General features: G+C 35.9%; 1 protein-coding gene across 1 annotated transcript in view; it reads left to right on the top strand.

Annotated features, from left to right (window-relative positions):
- Grid2 (glutamate ionotropic receptor delta type subunit 2) overlaps positions 1–23,937 on the top strand; it is a 1,437,644-nt gene that overhangs the window by 1,062,055 nt on the left and 351,652 nt on the right. Inside the window, exon 9 of the mRNA XM_046459106.2 lies at positions 493–594. Coding sequence (XP_046315062.1) covers positions 493–594 — 102 coding nt within the window. The remainder of the gene's footprint in view (positions 1–492; positions 595–23,937) is intronic.

Raw genomic sequence — 23,937 nt, 5'->3', positions numbered from 1 at the left:
AATATGCATGATATTTTTCCTCAAAAGCATTTGTACTCTTAAAAAAACATAAAAATCATTTTAAATATTTTAATAGTTATTTTTCCAAGTAAAAACAGTGTCAGATCAAATTAAAGTATTAATTCTGTGAGAAAATTAAACTGGTGCAGTAATTGATATATTAGAGTAGATGTTATTCTGGAATTATATTTTTTCAATTAGTGCATTACTGTGACTGAGTTATTGTTGTATATATAACTCCTCATTAAGTCAGATGTCCTCCATGAGCCTCCAAAAACATGCTGGACACTGTCATACACCAGAAGATGATATTTCAAAGCAGGAAATAGCATTTCTGATTGTTTTATTTGTTGCTAAAAGAGAAAGCCTAAGCAGGACCCTTTCTATGCTAATTGTTCCAAGAGCTATCACAGGGTTCTCTATAAGGTCTCTTCAGTGGCAACTGGACTATTCTTCAGGCAGAAAAGTGACCGAAGCTATTTTATTTTTCAGCTTGGGTGCTGGAATCCTGTCACAGGTCTAAATGGGTCACTGACTGACAAGAAACTGGAGAATAACATGCGTGGAGTGGTTCTACGTGTGGTAACTGTTCTGGTAAGTCTTATCTAAGTCTTGATTTTGGCTTCTAGAGGCTCCTTTACCTTCCATTTATGTTTGTGAGTTGGTTCCACAGTCTTAAAAAAGTTTTTAATAAATCTTGATTACCTGTTTAATATATTTTAATGGTTATATTTTCTAACTTTCAATTATGCAGATCAGGATCACGTTTTTGCAGGCATTTCTTTAATTATGATGCTTTTCAGGAACTTTCTTAGACATTTTAGACTCTATTTTATCCTTCTAGAATTTTCTACTCACAAAGTAGAGGTTTCCCTGAGGCATTCTCTCACTGGAACTGTAGTATGCATAAGGGAAGATGACCATGATGAACAAAGGTAGATGTGGATAAAATGTAGTACATTCAGTAATGGTGAAACATTAATAAACTAAAAAAATCCTTTTCTAATAAAGACTTACTTCAAAAACAAGATCATTTAATTATTTAATAAGCATATATTGAGTACCTGCTGTATTATCAGCTCAGTGCTGACTACTGGGGACAAATAAAATAAGCAAATATGATTCTGTCTTTATGAGTCTTATGTATTGATTCTATGAATGGGATTATTCACATGAAACATCAGGTTCAATTCCATTTAGTTATTAAAAAATCAGTAAATGGTAGCTACTATCATTGTTCTATACATTATTATATCCTTTTAGTAAGGATGTAAAATAAAGTAATAGAAATATTATTTTAATATAAATGCTCTTAAGCTATAAAATACTCAAGTGGCTACTGCCTAAACAGCCACAGAACATGATGACATGCACTCTTCATGCTGTTCTGAAATGTTTAATTTTTTTGCTAATAGGGTATCTTTCAAAACCTAATAGCCCATATGCACTTTTTTTGTTTAGAAAATCTAATACATTTTTAAATTTAAAAAGGATCTCCTGTAAACTAAATTAATTACAGAATTAATAAATGGGACAGGCAGTCTTTTTGATATGTTGATAATAATTGGGTTTTTATCAAAGTTTATAATACTAACCTTTTTTACAAATTAAATAGACCTAACTTAATTTCTTTTTTTTTAAACACTAAATTTATATTTAATTGTAAATGTAAAAGTTAAAATGTTTTATATTAGAAGTTGAGCCTTTGTCTACATTCTATTTTAGTTATACAATTGGTATACCTTTTCAATGGACATAGTGTCACTCTTGCATTGTCAGTATTAGATACACTTCTTTTTTTTTTTAGACTTAAAAACAAGAATCATTTAATCATCTCAATATATGCAGAAAAGGCACTTGACAAAATACAGCATCCATTCATGTTCAAAACACTAGCAAAGTAGGATAGAAAGAATATACTTCAACATTGTATAAAGCTATATATGAGAAATCCTAGGCCAACATTACTCTGTCCAACAGTCTGGGAAAGAACAGGGACATCATGAAGAGGGTATGGTAGCACTTTTCCTGCTCAGGGACATGGACATGGCTCTGTAGTGTCTGTAGTGTCTCCTCAGTGCTTTCCATGGGCAGCGTTTTCCTCCTCCCACTGTCCACAGCCTTCATTTTCTACTTCCATTTAGATACTCTCCACTGCAGAGCTGGGTCTAATACCAAGATAGATTTTGAACAAGTAAGTGCAGAGCCTGGCTCTACTGGTACTTGATGTGTGATCTTGGGCAAAAAAAAAAAAAAAAGTTACGCTCCCTAAAATATGGAGTTAAACAAAACCATTTAGAACTATTGTGGAGGTCAGAAGAAATAAAAATAAGTAACATATGTAGAAATGGACTGGATCATAGTAAGCATTCACTATATGGCAGACATTATGAGAATATTCTGGATTTTGAATGTTTAGTTAACTCCAGGTCCCTTTATTTTTTTTATTTTTATTTTTTTTTTAGTAAGTAGAGAATACTTTTATTAGATTGAACATGTCCTCAATTTAAATTTTTATATTGAGGGGCTGGGGATGTGGCTCAAGCGGTAGCGTGCTCGCCTGGCATGCGTGCGGCCCGGGGTTCGATCCTCAGCACCACATACAAACAAAGATGTTGTGTCCACCAATAACTAAAAAAATAAATATTAAAATACTCTCTCTCTCTTTAAAAAAAATTTATATTGAAATATTCTAATATTTAGTTCAAATATATTACAAAGCACTGTATTTTTTCATTTTTCTACTTAATGGAGGTGACTTTTTTTTCTTGTGGAATTATTTGTCAAATAAATGACCTCCAGGTCCCTTTAGAGAGTAGACTTGTACCAGACTTGGGCCCAAATCCTTGGGTCCACTTTCTTTTTTTTTAAATTTTTTATTGTTGGTTGTTCAAAACATTACATAGTTCTTTTTATTTATTTATTTATTTTTATTGTTGGTTGTTCAAAACATTACATAGTTCTTGATATATCATCTTTCACACTTTGCTTCAAGTGGGTTATGAACTCCCATTTTTAGCCCATATACAGATTGCAGAATCACATCAATTACACATCCATTGATTTACATATTGCCATACTAGTGACTGTCGTGTTCTGCTACCTTTCCTATCCTCTACTATCCCCCCTCCCCTCCCCTCCCCTCTTCTCTCTCTACCCCCTCTACTGACCTTCATTTCTCCCCCTTGTATTATTTTTCCCTTTCCCCTCATTTCCTCTTGTATGTTCTTTTGTATAACCCTGAGGGTCTCCTTCCATTTCCATGCAATTTCCCTTTTATCTCCCTCTCCCTCGCACCTCTCATCTCAGTTTAATGTTAATCTTCTTATCATGCTCTTCGTCCCTACTCTGTTCTTAGATACTCTCCTTATATCAAAGAAGACATTTGGCATTTGTTTTTTAGGGATTGGCTAGCTTCACTTAGCATAATCTGCTCTAGTGCCATCCATTTCCCTGCAAATTCTATGATTTTGTCATTTTTTAATGCAGAGTAATACTCCATTGTGTATAAATGCCACATTTTTTTAATCCATTCGTCTATTGAAGGGCATCTGGGTTGGTTCCACAGTCTTGCTATTGTGAATTGAGCTGCTATGAACATCGATGTAGCAGTGTCCCTGTAGCATGCTCTCTTTAGGTCTTTAGGGAATAGACCAAGAAGGGGAATAGCTGGGTCAAATGGTGGCTCCATTCCCAGCTTTCCAAGAAATCTCCATACTGCTTTCCAAATTGGCTGCACCAATTTGCAGTCCCACCAGCAATGTACAAGTGTACCCTTTTCCCACATCCTCGCCAGCACTTGTTGTTTGACTTCATAATGGCTGCCAATCTTACTGGAGTGAAATGGTATCTTAGGGTGGTTTTGATTTGCATTTCTCTGACTGCTAGAGATGGTGAGCATTTTTTCATGTACTTGTTGATTGATTGTATGTCCTCCTCTGAGAAGTGTCTGTTCAGGTCCTTGGCCCATTTGTTGATTGGGTTGTTTGTTCTCTTATTGTCTAATTTTTTGAGTTCTTTGTATACTCTGGATATTAGGGCTCTGTCTGAAGTGTGAGGAGTAAAGATTTGTTCCCAGGATGTAGGCTCTCTATTTACCTCTCTTATTGTTTCTTTAGCTGAGAAAAAACTTTTTAGTTTGAGTAAGTCCCATTTGTTGATTCTAGTTATTAACTTTTGTGCTATGGGTGTCCTATTGAGGAATTTGGAGCCCGACCCCACAGTATGTAGATCGTAGCCAACTTTTTCTTCTATCAGACGGCGTGTATCTGATTTGATATCAAGCTCCTTGATCCATTTTGAATTCACTTTTGTGCATGGCGAGAGAAAGGGATTCAGTTTCATTTTGTTGCATATGGATTTCCAGTTTTCCCAGCACCATTTGTTGAAGATGCTATCCTTCCTCCATTGCATGCTTTTAGCCCCTTTATCAAATATAAGATAGTTGTAGTTTTGTGGATTGGTTTCTGTGTCCTCTATTCTGTACCATTGGTCCACCCGCCTGTTTTGGTACCAGTACCATGCTGTTTTTGTTACTATTGCTCTGTAGTATAGTTTGAAGTCTGGTATCGCTATACCGCCTGATTCACACTTCCTGCTTAGCATTGTTTTTGCTATTCTGGGTCTTTTATTTTTCCATATGAATTTCATGATTGCTTTCTCTATTTCTACAAGAAATGCCGTTGGGATTTTGATTGGCATTGCATTAAACCTATAGAGAACTTTTGGTAATATCGCCATTTTGATGATGTTAGTTCTGCCTATCCATGAACAGGGTATATTTTTCCATCTTCTAAGATCTTCTTCTATTTCTCTCTTTAGGGTTCTGTAGTTTTCATTGTATAAGTCTTTCACCTCTTTTGTTAGGTTGATTCCCAAGTATTTTATTTTTTTTTGAAGATATTGTGAATGGTGTGGTTGTCCTCATTTCCATTTCAGAGGATTTGTCTCTGATATACAGGACTGCCTTTGATTTATGCGTGTTGATTTTATATCCTGCCACTTTGCTGAATTCATTTATTAGCTCTAATAGTTTCTTTGCAGACCCTTTTGGGTCTGCTAGGTATAGAATCATATCATCAGCAAATAGTGATAATTTAAGTTCTTCTTTTCCTATTTTTATGCCTTTAATTTCTTTTTTCTTTCTAATTGCTCTGTCCAGTGTTTCGAGAACTATGTTGAACAGAAGTGGTGAGAGAGGGCATCCCTGTCTTGTTCCAGATTTTAGAGGGAATGCCTTCAGTTTTTCTCCATTCAGAATGATGCTAGCCTGAGGCTTAGCATAGATTGCTTTTACAATATTGAGGTATGTTCCTGTTATCCCTAGTTTTTCTAGAGTTTTGAACATAAAGGGATGCTGTACTTTGTCAAATGCTTTTTCCGCATCTATCGAGATGATCATATGGTTCTTATTTTTAAGTCTATTGATGTGGTGAATGATATTTATTGATTTCGTGTATTGAACCAGCCTTGCATCCCAGGGGTGAATCCTACTTGATCATGGTGCACAATTTTTTTGATATGTTTTTGTATCCGATTCGCCAGAATTTTATTGAGGATTTTTGCATCTAGGTTCACTAGAGATATTGGTCTGTAGTTTTCTTTCTTTGAAGTGTCTTTGTCTGGTTTAGGTATCAGGGTGATGTTGGCCTCGTAGAATGAATTTGGAAGTTCTCCCTCTTTTTCTATTTCCTGAAGTAGCTTGAAAAGTATTGGTGTTAGTTCCTCTTTAAAGGTTTTGTAAAATTCTGCTGTAAACCCATCCGGTCCTGGGCTTTTCTTAGTTGGTAGTCTTTTGATGGTTTCTTCTATTTCCTCAATTGATATTGGTCTGTTTAGGTTGTCTATATCCTCCTGACTCAATCTGGGCAGATCATATGACTTAAGAAATTTATCTATGCCTTCACTATATTCTAATTTATTGTAATTCTTCTAATTTATTATAATATATTTATTTATATCTAATTTATTATCAAAATAATTTTTGATTATCTTCTGTATTTCTGAAGTGTTTGTTGTGATATTGCCTTTTTCATCCTGTATGCTAGTAATTTGAGTTCTGTGTCTTCTTCTCTTCATTAGCATGGCTAAGGGTCTGTCGATTTTATTTATTTTTTCAAAGAACCAACTTTTAGTTTTGTCAATTTTTTCAATTGTTTCATTTGTTTCGATTTCATTATTTTCAGCTCTGATTTTAATTATTTCTTGCCTTCTTCTTTTGCTGTTGTTTTGCTCTTCTTTTTCTAGGATTTTGAGATGAAGTATGAGATCATTCATTTGATGGTTTTTCCTTTTTTTAAGGAATGAACTCCAAGCAATGAATTTTCCTCTTATAACTGCTTTCAATGTGTCCCATAGATTCCAATATGTTTGTCTGTGTTTTCATTTATCTCTAAGAATTTTTTAATTTCCACCTTGATGTCTTCTATAACCCATTGATCATTCAGTAACCTATTGTTCATTCTCCAAGTGATGCATGATTTTTCCTTCCTTCTTTTATCGTTGATTTTCAGTTTCATTCCATTATGATCAGATAGGATGCATGGTATTATCTCTACTCCTTTATATTGTCTAAGAGTTGCCCTGTGACATAATATATGGTCTATTTTTGAGAAGGATCCATGTGCTGCTGAGAAAAAGTGTAACTGCTTGATGTTGGGTGGTATATTCTATATATGTCAATTAAGTCTAGGTTATTAATTGTGTTATTGAGTTCTATAGTTTCCTTATTCAACTTTTGTTTGGAAGATCTGTCCGTTAGTGAGAGACGTGTGTTGAAGTCTCCCATGATTATTGTATGGTGGTCTATTAGACTCTTGAACTTGAGAAGAATTTGTTTGATGAACATAGCTGCACCATTGTTTGGGGCATATATATTTATGATTGTTACGTCTTGTTGGTGTATGGTTCCCTTGAGCAGTATGTAGTGTCCCTCTTTATCCCTTTTGATTAACTTGGGCTTGAAATCTATTTTATTTGATATGAGTATGTACACTCCTGCTTGTTTCCGAAGTCCATATGAGTGATATGATTTTTCCCAACCTTTCACCTTCAGCCTATGTATGTCTTTTCCTATCAAATGCGTCTCCTGTAGGCAGCATATTGTTGGGTCTTGTTTTGTGATCCATTCTACTAGCCTGTCTCTTAATTGGTGAATTTAAGCCATTAACATTTAGGGTTATTATTGAGATATGGGTTGTTCTTCCAGCCATATTTGTTTATTTCTGTTACTAAACATGGTTTGTTTTCCTCTTTGATTATTTTCCCCCCTTTACTGTCCTACCTCCCACTGTTGGTTTTCATTGTTATTTTCCATTTCCTCTTCCTGTAATGTTTTGCCGGGGATGTTTTGAAGAGATGGTTTTCTAGCTGCAAATACTTTTAACTTTTGTTTATCGTGGAAGGTTTTAATTTCATCTTCCATCCTGAAGCTTAATTTTGCTGGATACACAATTCTTGGTTGGAACCCATTTTCTTTTAGTGTTTGAAATATGTTATTCCAGGATCTTCTAGCTTTCAGAGTCTGTGTTGAAAGATCAGCTGTTATCCTGATTGGTTTACCCCTAAATATAATCTGCTTCCTATCTCTTGTAGCTTTTAAAATTCTCTCCTTATTCTGTATGTTGGGCATCTTCATTATAATGTGTCTAGGTGTGGATCTCTTATGATTTTGCACATTCGGCGTCCTGTAGGCTTCTAGGATTTGGGATTCTGTCTCATTCTTCAAGTCTGAGAAGTTTTCTCGTATTATTTCATTGAATAGATTGCTCATTCCTTTGGTATGGAGTTCTATACCTTCCTGTATCCCAATGACTCTTAAATTTGGTCTCTTGATGTTATCCCATATTTCTTGGATGTTCTGCTCATGGTTTCTTAACAGTCTTGCTGAGCTGTCTATGTTCTTTTCAAGTTGAAATACTTTGTCTTCATTGTCTGATGTCCTATCTTCTAAGTGTTCTACTCTGCTGGTAGTATTCTCAATTGAGTTTTTAAGTTGGTTTATTGCTTCCTGCATTTCTAGGATTTCTGTTTGTTTGTTTTTTATAACCTCTATCTCCCTGTATAGTTGATCTTTTGCTTCTTGGATTTTTTATGTAATTCATTGTTGAAGTGATCTTTCATTATCTGATTTTGCTGTCTGATGTCTTCCTTGAGACTCCAGATCATCTGAAGCATGTATATCCTGAATTCTTTATCTGACATTCCATCTGCTGCAGATATTACGTCTTCTAACGTTGAGTTGAACTGCATTGCTTGTGGTCCTTTCTTTCCTTGTCTCTTCATACTGTTTGCGTTTCTTTCTGCTTGGTGAAACGGTTGTGTTATTGAATTTTCCCCCTATATATTTATATTGCTCTTGTATAGTTGCAAAGTCTCCCTCGCAGGCGCGGGCGGTGGCTCTGCCCCTCCTCCAATTGGGGCAATGTGCCTACCACGCCGGCAGGCCGCTGGGCCTGTTCTGCCGGTCGGTAGCTGGTCCGCCTACCTTGCAGTCTCGGGAGGCGGCTCTGCCCCTCTGCGGGCCACTAGGCTTGTTCTGTCAGTGGTCGCAGTTCTGCCAACTTTGCAGGCGCGGGCAGCGGCATTGCCCCTCTGCAGGCCACTGGGCCTGTTCTGCCGGTGGGTCACAGGTCCGCCTACCTTGCAGGCGCCGGGGGGGGGGGGGGGCGGCTCTACCCTTCCGCAGGCCGCTGGGCCTGTTCCGTCTGTTGGTTGCAGGTCTGGCCTGTTCTGTTGATGGTCACAGGTCCGCCTACCTTGCAGGCGCGTGGGGCAGCTCTGCCCCTTCTCGGAATTCTAGGCCTGTTCTGCCGGTGGGTCACAGGTTCGCCTACCTTGCAGGGGGGGAGGGGGCGGCTCTGCCCCTCAGTAGGCCACTGGGCCTATTCTGCCGGTGGTCACAGTTCCGCCTACCTTGCAGTCGCGGGGGGAGGAGGTGGCTCTGCCCCTCAGCAGGCCGCTGCACCTGTTCTGCAGGTGGGTCGCAGGCCCGCCTACCTTGCAGGCATGGTTGGCAGCTCTGCCCCTCCGCGGGCCACTGGGCCTTTTCTGTCGGTGGTCACAGTTCCGCCTACCTTGCATTCGCGGGGGAGGAGGGGACAGCTCTGCCTCTCAGCAGTTCGCTGCGCCTGTTCTGTGGGTGGTCACAGTTCCGTCTACCTTGCAGGCGCGGGCGGGAGGGGGCGGCTCTGCCTCTCAGCAGGCCGCTGCGCCTGTTCTGTCGGTGGGTCACCCTAACTTAATTTCATTGTTTAAAAAATATATCTGTGAATAATCTCTATAAAGGAAATTCAGATGAGTAATCCAGTCTCCCTTTTGGGGGACCTATGATTTATTTTCAGTTATTGTTTTAATACAGGTTTTATTAATTGGTAACTAATTATTTTATGAATACCTTACAACTTAAGTGTGAATGTGCTTCTCTAGGTACCTAAGGGTGTAGATATGCATTTGCACTTATTTGCTAATATTTTAAAAAGACAGTCATGTAAAATGCAGCACATTATGGTCTCCCAGTGATTTTCATGTCAACTCCCATAACAACTGCAATAAAAGGCAATATATATGCTTTGTTTTTCATTAAGAAAACAAATTTCTAAATTTCTAAGTCAATTAACCTTACTCAACTGTTAAGCAAATATTTAATGCTTACTATATAATAGACTTGGTAATGGATATAAAATAAATAATACATAATGGGTACAAAATATATAATATCCTTAAGATGTGCGTCTGATCTTGTTAGGAAGATTCATATACAATGAAGTAGATAAGATTTATTAGGTGCTTACTTTGTGCTAGCTACAATACTAAGTCCTTGGTGTACATTACCTTGTTCAGTTCTCATAGTATTCCTTGGAAATCAGGACTGTTCTGATCCCAAGAATATGAAAGAGGAAACCAAGACATTCAGAAATGGATGTGAAGAAAAATGTGAGAGGTTATATAGATAGGAAGAAAGAGTTTTAATTCAAATCCTGAAGGCCTTGACCTGGACTTCTTAACCCCCCCTCTTAATGATACATTATACTCTCTCCACTCTTATTCTGATAAGTGTGAGAATTGAAGTATCTATAGAATTTTATGTTCCTTGAGAATTGGAAATGTTTAACTCTGAATGAGGTGAAAGTGAGGTTTATTGAGAAAACTTCAAAGGGCCAATTATTTTCAATTCATTTCCAGACTGAATAGAACGATTGCTATTTTCTTCATGAAATGGTTGTGCTTCACACCGTGTTAATACTTGCGGTACCCCAGGTTCACCTTCAGGACTTAAAATGGTCTCTGTTTCCTACAAGCTCAGCCCTGCTCAGATCCTGAATGTGGCTAGTGAGTGGAGTTATGGAAACATTCTGCTTTCCCCAAGGCTTCTGTGATGAACTTATCAGTTGGGTGCCCAGTTTAGTGAAAGGTGTTTACATTTATTACATTCCCACAATATACAGCCATTATACTTAATAATCTTGCATGCTTCCTGATTCTTGCAGGGTAACAAAAACCAGTACTGACCTTCTTAGTTCCTATAAGCACCTTTCCAGGTTCAGCTCTCACGTACGTGGCTTTGCACGTTTCCTCCACCCAAAACAGAATCACACTCCCCTCAACCCACTAAGCAACTGTAGAATAAAATTTCATTGCTTAATCACACTACCCTGGAACTAGGACTTGTTCTATATTGGATTTGATCTGACCAGCTAAACACCACCCTCTTATATTCCATGGACATTTTACCAATACTTTCCAAAGAGAGAAAGAGAAGGGCCCAGGTGTAAATCCTCTGAGGAAAGGTCTTTTAGTTTTTGTTTAGTTTTTAGATATTATAACTGAAATCTTATCTCAGCTCTACCCACTCCCTTTTATTTTTTAGGAAAATGATGTTATCAATTACGCATAAGTTAGTAAATTGATTTTTCTTTAAATCTCTACCTTTATCATTGTTAATGATATTGATTAGAGGAAAAACAATCAAATTTATATCTTAAACCAAAGAATTCAATACTATATTATAGTTTGTGACTTCAGCAATAAATAACTGATATACTCAAATATTTCACTGAAGAGAATTAAGTGAAAGAATTTTGACAAAAAAAAATGTAAACATAGTTAAAGGAATTAACAAGAGGTATGGTGAAGCACCAGGGACTTGCATTAGCTAAATTGGGGTTGGGAAAGGAAGTCCACTCAAGGTAGCTGTGAACTTTGGTGCAGGAAGAGAATGAAGGAGGAGCATCACCGCCAAAATCACAACTAGGCAGTGAAAATGTAGGAAGAGAGGATACTGCAGACTCACTCCTACAATCTTTCCATCTCTTTCCAATTGCAAATCCAAGCATAAGTCAGAATGCAAAGGAACCTAAGTAATGAAGACCATGAATGTTAGTTAGGCTTCCAGAACACAGAGCAGGGTGGTGAAGGCCACAGTCTATCTGGAGGGGAAACCGGTAAGCACCAACACCAGCACCTCCATTTCCCTATGATCTATTACAAGTTTTATGGGTCAATTTACTTAATCTTTATAAAACAATATAAGCACATTAGAATAATCAAAAACAGCACTGAAAAGTTAACTAAGTTTCCATGCCCACGTAGCTAACAAGAGCTAGAGATAAGTTTCAAGCTCAGAGACCCCAGTTTCAGAAGCCATGTTCTTAACTACTCTGCCTTCTGCATCAGAGAGAACTCATGTTACATTTAAATTAAATAGGGTGTAACTATTGAGATCTGAGGATTTCATGCTATTGAATTGGTAACTTAGGAGCATATTTCTGAATGGCATCTCATGTACATAACTTTATTTTTTTAATCATCATCAAAGTGACAGAAGTGTTTATTAGAAATGAAGAAAAAATTATTGAAGGAAAAAGAAAGAATGAGTATAAAGTAAGACCCAAGAGTTTGGCAACTTTGCTAACCCTTTTATTTCCATATGTTGCCAATTGATTTCTACTTCTTATCCAGGGGTCTAAATGCTTTGTTACAAATCAAATGAAGATTTTTTTCCCCTTTAAGTTTCCTGAGTGGTAAAAGTAAAAATAGCTACAAATTACCAATCATGTCATTCATTTTTTTTTCATGGTAACTCCCCCCAAACTACTAGAAACATCATCATGATATAAATATAATGATAACATATTAAAATAAAATGAAAAGACATTGGTAACAAGTGAAAAGAAAGTCATGAAAAGCTATGTCGAAGGATAATACTTGATACACATAAATTTAAATTTGGAAGGAGTTCTTTTACCTGTTGGACTTGAAGCAGACACATGTTATCTCTAATGATACATATATTTAACTCATAAATTCATTTGAGAAGTATTAATTGAGAACCTTCTAGTTGCTTCGGGTACATGGGATACAGTGATCCTTACTTTAGGGAATTTCACATAGCAGGACATCTTCTGAAGCTCTCAAAATGTTTTTGAAAAAAGGGAGTGCCATTTTCCTAAATTAAATATACAATATAATATTTCTTTCCCTAAATTATCATGAAAATGTTTCAGTAGCTTTGTATAAATAAATGATTAGAAGTTCATGATACAGCTATAGTAGTGATTTTTCTGTATTTCATAAATTAAAAAATAAATTTTCCTATTTTAATATCTCTGAAATTAGGATGCATTTTTCAATTGCTAATTGCAAGTATAGTTGTCAGCATTTTTGTCTTTATTAGTGATGTGTAAAAATAATTCTGAATCATATGATAGAAAACAATGTAGATTAAATAATCCATGGTATGTTTAGAACATTAACTTAACAGATATATCTAGAAAGTTAAATAAAAAATACTGGAAAAGAAGGGCATCTAGGTTGGCTCCACAGTTTAGCTATTGTGAATTGTGCTGCTATAAACATTGATGTGGCTCTGTCCCTGTAGTATGCTGTTTTTAAGTCCTTTGGGTATAGTTTGAGGAGAGGGATAGCTGAGTCAAATGGTGGTTTCATTTCCAGATTTCCAAGGAATTTCCATACTGCTTTCCTTATTGGCTGCACCAATTTGCAGTCCCTCCAGCAATGTATGAGTGTGCCTTTCCCCCCACATTCTTGTCAACACTTATTGTTGTTTGTCTTCATGATAGCTGCCATTCTGACTAGAGTGAGATGATATCTTAGAGTAGTTTTGATTTGCATTTCTCTAATTGCTAGAGATGATGAGCATATATTTGTTGATTGATTGAATATCCTCTTCTGTGGAGTCAACCTAGATGCCCTTCAGTGGATGAATGGATAAAAAAAATGTGGCATATATACACAATGGAATTTTACTCAGCAATAAAAGAGAATAAAATCATGGCATTTGCAGGTAAATGGATGGCACTGGAAAAGATAATGCTATGTGAAGTTAGCCAATCCCAAAAAAACAAATGCCGAATGTTTTCTTGGATATAAGGAGGCTGACTCATAGTGGGGTAGGGAGGCAGAGCATGGGAGGAATAGATGAATTCTAGATAGAGAAGAGGGATGGGAGGGAAAGGGAGGAGGCAGGGGATTAGCAAGGATGGTGGAATGTGATAGACATCATTATCCAAAGTACATGTACGAAGACATGAATTGATGTGAACATGCTTTATATACAGAGGTATGAAAAATGTTCTGTATTGTAATAAGAATTGTGATGCATTCCTCTGTCATGTATTTAAAAAATAAAACCAATAAAAGTTATTTTTAAAATACTGGACAAGAAGCCATAATAAAGCCAAAAAAATTTTAAAATACCTTCAAAAGCAAAGAAATAATAGGAAATGAAACCATTTGAAAAAAGTGGGACAGTACTTGCAACAACAACAAAAATACCATTCAAGCTAAAACTGTTGTTGCAGTCATAGAAGCATAAAAGTAGGAAGCACACAAAAAATGTAGGAAATACACAAAAATAGCATATCTTGACTTAATATCACACCAAATAAGATCCAAACTGTGTGCTGGGAGTAATGTCTGGTCTCCTTAAACAAACCGCTATAAGAAGAATTATTTGCTTGACTGTAGCAGATAGCTGCCTACTGAATTAGCATTTTATAGTAATGTCTTTTTTCTAAAATCCTCCATTATAAGTTTCTTCTTGAAATTATTTCCAGCAGGCCTTATTTCCCTATGAAATTTCACATATGGTCTAAAAGAGGTAAAATATTATCATATAGTACATTCTATAATTATTAGCATTGACTTAAAAACTACTTATTAAGTACATATTGTAAGCTAAGCATTGTGCTAAAGTCCAGAGACAAAATATATAAATAAATGAGAGAGAATTCCAGCAAGTAGAAGACAGAAGTCACAGTTTTTATTATCCAATTTCAGAAGTGACATTCATGGGCTTTGTGAATCTAGGGGGAAGTTTTATTCCCATTTCACTGTGTTCTTTTATTCAAACTTCTTTGTAAGTCTCTCTTACTATACTTATATTTAATAATTTTAACAATTTTGGACTCCCCCATTAAACTCTAAGTACCAATAAAACACAAACTTGGTTTTCATTTGTAATGGCTGGCACATAAAAGCAGCTTTTTAAATATTTTATTGAATGAACAAATTAGAATATTCTGATAATCTGAAGAAGGAGAGGTGTCTGTGTGTGTATCTGTGTTGGGGTGGGTGAGAGAAAGGGAAGGAAAGGGAGGGGAAAAATAAAACTCTACTAGTAATTATGAAAATTAAAAAGAGCTGAACACAGACTGACAGCATTAAGATTCCTAGTTCTTTTTTAATTTGTTATATATGACAGCAGAATGCATTATAATTCATATTACATATATAGAGGACAAATTTACATATCTGTGGTTGTACACAAAGTAGAGTCATACCGTTCATGTCTCCATACATGTACTGATAATGATATCCATCTTGTTCTTCCATCTTTTCTACCCCTATGCCCCCTGCCTTCCCCTTCCTCCCCTTTGTTCTATATAGAGTTCATCTAATCCTCCCATGCTCCTGCTCCACAACCACATTATGAATCAGCATCCTTAAATCAGACAAAACATTCAGAGTTTGCAAAACATTCAGAGTTTGTTTTGGGGGGATTGGCTAACTTCATTTAGCATTATATTTTCCAGTGAAGTGAATAGAGAGCCTACAATTTGGGAATAAATTTTTACCACACGCATATAGACAGAGCACTAATCTCTAGGATATATAAAGAACTCAAAAATCTTAACTCACACACATACACACACAAAAAAAAAAAAAAACCCACAAACAATAAATGGGTCAAGGAACTGAACAGACACTTCTCAGAAGATATACAATCAATCAACAAGTATATGGAAAAAAAATGTTCAACATCTCTAGCAATTAGAGAAATGCAAATCAAAACTATTCCAAGATTTCATCTCACTTCAGTCAGAATGGCAGCTATTAAGAATACAAACAACAATAAGTATTGGAGAGGATGTGGGGAAAAGGCACATTCATACATTACTGGTGGGACTGCAAATTGGTGCAGCCAATAAGGAAAGCAGTATGTAGAATCCTTGGAAAACTGGGAATGGAAACACTATTTGATAGCTATCCCACTCCTTGGTTTATACCCAAAGACTTAAAAAACAGCATAATACAGGGACACAACCACATCAATGTTTATAGCAGCACAATTCACAATAGCTAAGCTGTTTAACCAACCTAGATGCTGTTCAGTAGATCAATGGATAAAGAAAATGTGGTATATATACACAATGGAATATTATTCAGCATTAAAAGAGAATAAAATCATGGAATTTGCAGGTAAATGGATGGAGTTGGAGAATATAATGCTAAGATTCCGAATTCTTTAATTTCCATTTACCAAGTCCAAATTTCCTAAGGGATAGCAAAAGATATTCTAGATGGATAGGTACTCTGTGTCCCTGAATCAATTCTCTTGGTGAACTGAACTAAACTATCTAGATGAAATACTTCGGGCTCTTTTTACCTATTTTATTTATAGTTTAAACAAGTTCTTAGCCACATGCTTCTTACTGTTTCCCTTTGGAGAACATCCTGGTTTCTCAGACTCCCCAAGCTTCCAGAAACACCTAAAGTAGGTCCATGACTCCACGCTCAAAGACCAAATGAATGAAAAATCTTAACCTCCTCCAGGGTCGGTAGTTTTCTAAGACATTTACCTCTTCTCCCAGAATTATCTCCCTCCACTCATAGAAGTGAGAGAGATAGGAGTGGATATTTGCTACCCTCTCAGCCTCCTCAGATAATCACGTCCTAACATTCCAACTGAAATTCCCCATGCCATTTAGTTATTGCCACAGTGACTCCTTAGCTTCCCATCTGTCCATTTATATATCCAACCAGCATTATTCATTCATCATCCTCTCTATATGAGCTAGCTGCTAGGGATGCATAGGTAAACAAGATAGATGTGGTCAATGCCGTCATGAAACATGGTGTCTCTTGTGGAAAACTGATATCACTCTAATACAGTCACTAATAAATAGCTAGTCTAAAGATGGCAGAAAACATTTCTCCAGGGAAAACTGCTTCTTCTATATCTCTTCAATTGTGGAGGACCTTCATGCATGTCCTATATGTCTCCCAGAACACAACTTGGAGAGTGGAAGATGGAAAGAGGGCTTGGTCAACAAGACTGTTTACCCACAATAAAAAATCCACATTATATTATTAATTAAAGCCTAAAACCAGTAGAAATTTAATCATGTAGAATCTATATGTTTTTAAATAACTGTTGTCTTATAGAATCTGTAGTTTTGATCTGCCACTTAGTTTTATATTTAGTCTATGTAATAAATATGAAGAGAATTAAGATTTATTTTCTATTTTCAAAAGAATCAAGGCTACTAAAACTTTTGACACAGTTTATAATTAAAAAATTGCTTACTATATTCATGATATGTCCAATGAAATACAAGCTCTCAAAACAAAAACAGAAAGATTTAATTTAAAATATCAAGAATGGTCTAAAGATATAAGTTTGACTTTTAAGTTTTTGTGCTTGATAGACCCTTGAATTTATACAAACTAAGAAGCTATTCTGAATCTCAGCTTTCTATCTGAAAAAGAAGAAAACTGACTACAAAGCATTATTAAGAATTTAAGAGGGTGAAAACATGTTTAATCAGGTAACTAGGTGCACATGCTTCTAAATATATCATGAACTCTGCAGTAAAAGTATAATGGGGAAATGGGAAAAAAGAAAAAGCTAAGTATGAGTGATCATGAAAATACAATTAATCACATCATCATACTTCAGATTTTTGTGGAAGAACATCTGGAGGACCTTGAGGTAGACAAGCAAATATAAACCACAGAATCATTAGTTTTAGGTGCAGTCACTGTTACCTCAATTTGGAAACCTGCTAATTAGACCACAGCAACTGTCCTGCCATTGGAATTGGTGCTTCCTAGAGTTTTTATACCAAATCCCACAAAAAAAGTGGTCTGAATTTTGATCTTCAAAATTTCAGACAGGTTTATATCATATATTATGAGAATTGTGTTTGGTTCCAGACAAGCCTTAATTGAGCTCTATATCTTAATATGTAACTTTAAAAATGCGACTGGTAATCACCCTGAAATGTCATTGGCCTTAAATTTTTGCTAAAGATGTCATCCAAGTTTTTGCCACTGAAGACCTTCGGCATTTTCATTCTACTACCCAGAGCATTCTTTTTGATCCTCTTGTACCATGAGGCAACATCAGTGATTGGGAGAGTCAATTTGACTAGTGGTTCTACTGGGCAAATTCTTATAGCAAGGAGATGGGAAAGAAGTTGATGGCAGGCTTTTGTAGCACCCACAGCAACATCTGAAGAGGGCTTTGGAAGAGTTAATCATAAAATTTGATGCAGGGCTCCAAGCAAGAATGACAACCCTGGGTGTGGAATTTCTAGAAGATGATGTAGAAAATAAGTTGAAACTCACAATGAAATATGGTAAATGCCCTATAATAATACTGCAATGTGAGTAGACAGTGTAGCCATGTGGTGAAGAACAGAGCTCCTGGAACTGTTCTACTTCTAGGATGACAGTGTGGGGAGTTCCAGAAAATACTCCCCAGCAAAATAAACAAAGCTGCCCAAACTGAACAAATAAACAATAGCAAAATTTAAAGTCTCTGAAAATATTTTCAAATGATAAATTGAAAAATATTTTCAAATTTTCTGATGAGGGATTTGTAGTTAGTATATGTAAAGAACCATTAGAATTTCTTATGGTTTAGATGTGAGGTATCCTCCCAAAGTTCATGCGTAAGACAATGCAAGAAAGCTTAGAGGTGAAAAGATTGGGTTGTGAAAGTCTTAACCCAATCAGTGCATCAATCCCCTGGTAGGGATTAACTAAGTGGTAATTGAAGGTGGGTAGAGTGTGACTGGAGGAGGTAGGCATTGGGGGCATGGCTTTGGGGTATATATTTTGTATCTGGCAAATGGAATCTTTTTCTCTGCTTCCTAATCATCATGTGAGTTGCTTCCCTCTCCCACACTTTTCTGCCATGATGTTGTGCTTACCTTGAGCCCCCAGGAATACAGCAGGCCCTCTGAAACCATGAGCCCTCAAATGACCTTTTTTCCTCTACAGTTATTCTAGTTGCAGCAGAAAAGCAGTCACAGCATCAAAGAAGCTGACTAAAACACAATTCAATGAGAAAGAAAGAAAGAAAGAAAGAAAGAAAGAAAGAAAGAAAGAAAGAAAGAAAGAAAGAAAGAAAGAAAGAAACCAGTTAAAAATGAGTAAAGGATCTGAGCTGGGCATGGTGGCACACATCTATAATCTCAGGAATGCATGAAGCTGAAGTAGGGAGATTTCAAGTTTGAGGACAGCAGGACAACTTAATGAGACCCTGCCTCAAAATAAAGGGCTGGAGATGTATTTCAATGCTAGAGGGTCCCTGGATTCAATCCCCAGTACTGAAAAATAAAATAAATAAAAATGGGCAAAGAAGGGGACAGATTTCTAAAGAAGATAAATAATAAGCATGTGAAAAGATGTGAAACATCATTTGACATTATGGAAATGCAAACCAAAATCATGATGAATTACCACTTTAAACATATTAGGATGCTTGTTACCCAAAGGAGCTATAAAAAGTGTTGACAAGGATATAGAGAACTTGGAAGCCTTCGTACCCTGAAAGTGGAAATGTATAAATGGTGTAGTTGCTCCAGAACATAGTCTGACAATTCCTTAATGGTTAAACATAGTGTTACCATATGATCTATCAACTCCACTCTAAATGGAGTCTTAAGAAAATGAAAACATATTTCCATACAAAAACTATCACAAATATTCATAGCAGTATTTTTTTTTATGTTTTCTTGCATTGTTTATTTTTATTTACTCTTGATTTATTATTACTGTGTATATTTTATATTAATATTTGATTAGGTTTCATTGATTACCTCTTAATAAATTTAAATAAGCAGTCACTAGAGCATTTTGTTTTAATGCAGTTTATCAAGGAATTTCTTCACTTTTAAAACTTTTCTCTTTGATATCATTGTGGTTTTCATAGCAGCATTATTGATAAGCTCAAAGTGGAAGTATCCCAAATGTCTATCAACTGATAAACATAAATAAAATGTGGTCTACCCTAAAATGGAATTTAATTTGGCAAAAAAAAATTGAAATTACACACTGGTAATGTGGGACAACATGGATAAACCTTTAAATGTGTTTAGTCAAAGTGAACTACATAGTATATGATTTTTTTATATAAAATGTGCAGACTAGATCAATTTATAAGGAAGGAAATTAGTGATCACTTAGAGCTGGTAGAAATTAGATAATTGAGAGATGGCATCTAATGGGAGCAGGATTTCTTTGGGGGGTAATAATGTTCTAAAATGGATTTCACATATCTTTGAATATACTCAAGCTATTGAATTATACACTTTGAATGGGTAAGTTGTATGTTATATGAATTATATCTAAATAAAACTGGTTTTCAAACAAAGAACTGAGACTTTGGAACTGTATCACCTATGTTTAAATCTTCAGATATCCTACCTATGAACATAGGTCAAATCACATTCTGTGATTCTGTTTCTTCAGTTATAAAACATAGAAAACAATATTACTAACCTTATAGAGCAGTTATGAAAATTAAAGGAGCATGTAGAGGACAAAAGATTTCCAGCAAAGCTTGACACAGAAAAAAACAGAAGTACTACGTATGTTATTTCCTGTTGTGTACAGTGTTAAGGCAGGACATGAAAGAGGCATTTAAGACATGTGTGACAGTGGTCAAGGCTTCAAGGATAACACTTAAATTAGTTTTGAAAGATGAGCAGGGATTTCTAAGACACAGATAAAAGGGGAGTGATATCCCACCATATGAAGAATATACACAAAATCATACAAATATGGTATTCTATCAAGAATTTGAAATATCCTAAAGTACACTGGACTATTATCTGAAGTAAATTAATTGAAATACAGAAAACTTCAGTATTCTGTGTGTGTAAGGTATTTATTCTCTTTTCAGAGCTTCTTTAAAGACAACTCAATAAGAAATTTGTGAATATTAAGTGACCATAGCATAATGTAGCTAATATTTATAAACAAGTTAAAATGCCATTGTTAAATTCTGTTCCAGCTTCAAATTTAGGTAAAATGGTGCTCATTTATATAGTTGAAAGAGTGTAATCAGTAGACACAAATCTATATTATATACATATTTTATTCTGTTTCTTCTGCTGATTGTACCTATCTTATGTGAAAGAAAAGGAGAAAATGTGATTTTTATAAACACACACTTGAAGAAAAATGGCCTATGTAAGCGATGTAATTTATAGCAATACTGGAATATATGCTCACTTCAATGCTGACTAAATAAAATCATCCTGAGAATTGGTGCATGACAATGGCTTGACAATTTCCCATTCTATTGTATCACACCAATTTTTAAGATGATAGCCGTCATGCTGACATGTGTTAGTATTGCTATTGCACATGCGATAACTGTGTGTGACCCAACTTTTTCACTCTTGGAAGCTGAAACCTGATTTCTACACTAAACAACAAATAAATATTTCAGAGATCTATTATATAATTTGCTCCTGAAAAATAGCTTTATTACTTGTCTCTGGAAATTTAGAAAGAGATTGACAGAGTCATTTGCAAGTTCAAAAATGTAAAAACAGTAGGTATATAGATTTCTATAATTTCTCCAATATTCTAGCCTGAATTATATCTTACTTTCATAACTGCAGTGTGCCATTTCATCTGAAAGAAAGCCTAATACTAAGGTGACCTTGAATTTTTAAGTTATCTTTTGGCAATGCAATAGTTTAAGCATAGTCCCAACAACACAATATCAGCTTCCCATAAAATTCCTAAGGAACAAACATGAGTATAAATTATAAAAACTGGAGAGATACTGCTGAGATAGATTTTACTTTTTAGTGTTACAAAGGAACGTATTAAGGAATTAGTAGCTACTGAATCTTACAGATAACTTTGCCAGCTAACTTACTAATAAATCTTATTCTTGGTATTTTCTTATCTATAATTTTTACTAGAGCCTACAATGTTATGTTTAAATTTTGCTGATATAGGCTGAGACTTACAGCTATTAAAAACTTTTTCAAGTTAACATATGTGCTAAAAATAAGCATTGGATCTTTGTTTTGTCTAATTTGCTCCCAGTAACAAGGACTGGTGTGAATAAATTCCTGTGATAAACAACTATAAAACTGAGCAAAATATGGAAACATATTTTCAGACATTTGTTAACAGATACCAATAGAATTTGATTCCTAAAAGGCTGGAAATAACTAAATGTAAGATATGGAAAATGACAAATCTCAAAATAGTGTGGCCTGAGAAGAGGGAGTACGGAAGAAGGCAACACACTGATCCTTTCCTAATACATCCTTTCCTAGTGACAGGACAATCCCTAGAAAGGAAGCAAATATCGTCCAGTGACAAGACAATCCCTGAGAAGGAGATGTTCCTCAAGCCTAGAATGTTAGTCTCTGGGAGGAAGCCAAAGCATTGATCCTTCCCCAAATAAATTCTTTCCCAGTGACAGTACAATGGGACCCTGAAGGGAAAGAGATAATCACTAAATGCTGACCCCAGACCCTCCATTCTTCCCCAAGTAAAAATATTGCCCAGTAAAAACACATTTCAAATACTCACAAACCTGTCTCCTGAGTGCTTAAACTGATATGCTCCGTCAATAATTAAGTCACCTCTCAGTGTAGTATATATAAGCACAGACTCCCCCATTAGCCAGTGGATCATTTTCCACCAGGAAAATGGGTCATCCACCTGTGGCATGACTCCACAACTGAATAAAGGCTTTGCACCCAGATCAGTCATTGTGTGCTAACAATTACTCCATCTTTTTTCTGCTGGCAATTTCTACAATGGAGACAGAGACATAGATCCAAAACAGTTGTCAGCCTCATTGAATTGAGAAAAAAATAGAGATCAGAGAGTCAGAATGCTGAGGTGGTTGGTAGTTTGGGAGACACATTCTAGAAAATGGCTATTATAGGGTTGAAAGGAATTCCTTTTACCTTCTGAAGGTTAAATATTGGATCTATGAAATAAACTGATAGATTAGCAGGAGAAAAGGCATGTAAATTTACTAATTGCCTGCACCTGGGAACCATATAAAATGTGTTACTCAATAAGGACCAGTTAGTTGGAGTTTAAACAGCATTGAGCTGCTAAGAAAAATGGGTATTGGGGATTCTGGAGGGAGGTGCCAACAGGTGATGGGAGGCTGCGGGAAGAATGAGTGTGCCAAAGGCGCTGGGTGAGTGACTTGATTTCCTTTCCTTTCTCTGGTGGATGAGGTGCCAGGGAGGGAGTTCACCACGACAATCGCATTCCTTCTCTTCCCTCTTATAAGGGAACTTCAGAGAAATTACCTCACTGTACTTTGAAGGGAAAGAGGAAGAAGACCAGGGATATATTAGAGAGAAGATCAGAATGATCTTGGTTCTCCTTTAATTCAAAGCACTCAGTATGACAAAGTGCCATACTTTGAGCCCCAATACTATACAAGAAAATATTTTCAGAAATTTTCATGGAAGCCTACTTGAGTGTTGGCTGAGTATTCAGGCCTCTATATGTAAAGAGAAATTTTACAAGGCTGAGGAAAGAATGAGAAGAAAGTAGATAATTCCCAGAGCTCACACATGATGTAGAGACTTGTTAAGAAAAAGTTTAGGGCTAGGGTTGTGGCTCAGAGGTGGCTTTCCTAGTATGTGTGAGGCACTGGGTTTGATCCTCAGCACCACATAAAAATAAAATAAAGATATTAAAAAAAAGAAAAAGAAAAAGTTCATTCATTCATGGGGAATCTTACTGTACCAAGACTTAAAAAAGATACGCGAAAAGTATATATTTTTCCTGGAGTTCCATAATAATTAGCAGATATTAGGTGAGCAAACCTATATAAAGTAGGATTCTCCCACAAACCTTGCTTTGCCAGTGTTTCAAACATTGCTCCAAACTCTCAGAAGACTTGGCATTTTATCAAGGAGACACAAGTTCATCTACACGTCTGAGCTTTAAGGGCTTGTTGCTACTTTATAATTGACATAAACTAGCATTGGGTAACCAGATGAAAAAAAAAATCACAGAAAATTTTCTTTGTTTATATCAATGTGCAATAACAATTCTTCTTTAAAGAAAATAAGAAATAGTTTAACCTGAGCCAAATACGAGTGAACATGCCCCTAGAACACAGGTTTAAGATACCCTGAATGATGTGCCTTGAAGTAGAAGAGATTATATGAACTTTTATAGCCAAAGAACAAAGGAAATCATAAATCAATACTTTCAATAAATACATGGGTGGGGGCATTAGGTAGGTGGCTTCACCAAAGCAGGAAAATCTCTTCTACAGGTTTCAGATGTTATTTTATGGCATTCTTAGCTTTGGTGTTGTTGGAGGCTATGCTTAATATATGCTAAACTTAATAAATTCTGAAAAGTTTACATAATAGGAGAGTGTTAGGTCAGAAAGGA

This window comes from Marmota monax, unplaced genomic scaffold (assembly GCF_021218885.2).
Source record: "Marmota monax isolate L192 unplaced genomic scaffold, Marmota_monax_Labrador192_F-V1.1 WCK01_AAM20220418_F8-fsc00002, whole genome shotgun sequence".
In the NCBI taxonomy this organism is placed as follows: domain Eukaryota; kingdom Metazoa; phylum Chordata; class Mammalia; order Rodentia; family Sciuridae; genus Marmota; species Marmota monax.
The sequence above is the reverse complement of the archived record's forward strand: the minus strand, read 5'-3'. Positions and strand labels throughout refer to the sequence as shown.